A 1,570-nucleotide genomic window follows, 5' to 3' on the forward strand; every position below is an offset into this window, starting at 1 on the left:
ATGTATTAATATTTGGAAGGCTTTTTTTAGGCATAGTCCACCAATGGATTACTGGTCTTGGTATGGGACCCTGGAATTTATTATGGCCCAGGATATCCTGTATGATACCTTTCTATTTATTAGATGGTGTATATGGTTGGCTAGGGAGATAGATTTGCTATGCTCCTCATACTTAAATGAGTTCTCTAAGTATAATTTAAAAAGTAATAAATATCTGCACTTACCTTACATTGGAACAGTAGGTGTCAATGAGATGTTTTGAGAGGTCTTCTAGAATTGGTTCATTGTGCAGTGCTACAAACTGTTCACGGCATATCTACACATACACAAATATATATATATAGCAAATGAAAGACAGAAGATGGAATATATGAGAATTTATTATTAACCACAACAATTGTTTCAACACATCTAGCATCAACCCCTCTTGGGTGGGACACTCAATAACTGCTTCAGGACATCTGGTGGTGCAGATGTATCTCGTTGAGTAATAAACAAATACAACTCGTTAAAATGACTGTCCCACGATTTAACTTTCCGTTTTGTAGAGAGAAAAGCAGCCAAACAGAGGAAATATCTTCATTTATATAGAAGATCAAAAGTAAAATCACAGACGACAATTAATGCTGTTCTTTGTTTTATCCTCCATTAGTCGCCATACAAAATCTACCAAAGATGTTAAATGTCTCTTATTGATTGTCTTAAAACTGGCAACATGGTTACGATGATTCTTAAATGAATCAGCTGTCTGCCCAATGTGCACGGTACATTTATATACAAGATTTGTATTCATACAGAGATTCATCAAAGGACATTTTGATTTTTCTCTGCATGAGCATTTATCATATTTATTTGTATATAAGGCAGTCCCGACTCCATGTTACCATGTTAGCTGTATCATAAGTATTTCTACTACTACAAATTGGTTGTAGTTAGTGTTTATCAATGCGATTTACATCTCCTTGGTTGGTATTCAGATGTGTATGTTCACTAGATCCTGTAGGTGGGTTATTGAACCTTTGCCGCATTTTGCTACTGTTTATCTGAAGCATAAGCTGCTCTAAATGAGCAGAATTGGCATAGGATACCTTCATGGTGTGTTGATTAAAAATCTCTCTCTCTCTCTCTCCACACACACACACTCACTCACAACAGAAGAAAAGAACATTTAATACAGTAAGCAGAGCTTGGATTTCTAGCAAGATGTAAAACAAAAAATAGTTACTGTGTGGATGAAGTGGTTGCTGCTGCTCATGGTTTGGTGTAGTGGATGTATGGATACCAGGAGGAGAGAAAATGTGCTAAGATGTGTGCCAGAAAATCAATATTCCCTGTAAGCATTGATGCCATTTGTCACAGCTAGACTGATTATATATTTGTGCGTGTATGTGTGTGTCTGCACAGGTGCATGTGTGTATGGTGTGTGTGTGTATGTGTGTATATATATATATATATATATATATATATATATATATATTTTATTATATGTATTTATTTTCTCCTAATTAATAAATAACTCGGACAAAATAAATTGGTTAATAGATACCAGGGTAGCAAAGATCACAAAATA

The 1,570-nt window shown here is 34.9% G+C and overlaps 1 protein-coding gene across 1 annotated transcript in view; it reads right to left on the minus strand.

Moving 5' to 3' along the window:
- Window positions 1-1,570, minus strand: part of LOC106872570 (DNA-directed RNA polymerase, mitochondrial-like) — a 60,031-nt gene that overhangs the window by 26,422 nt on the left and 32,039 nt on the right. The window contains exon 4 of the mRNA XM_014919603.2: window positions 225-316. Within this exon, the coding sequence (XP_014775089.1) occupies window positions 225-316 (92 nt within the window). The remainder of the gene's footprint in view (window positions 1-224; window positions 317-1,570) is intronic.

Source organism: Octopus bimaculoides, chromosome 25 (assembly GCF_001194135.2).
Source record: "Octopus bimaculoides isolate UCB-OBI-ISO-001 chromosome 25, ASM119413v2, whole genome shotgun sequence".
Classification (NCBI taxonomy): Eukaryota; Metazoa; Mollusca; class Cephalopoda; order Octopoda; family Octopodidae; genus Octopus; species Octopus bimaculoides.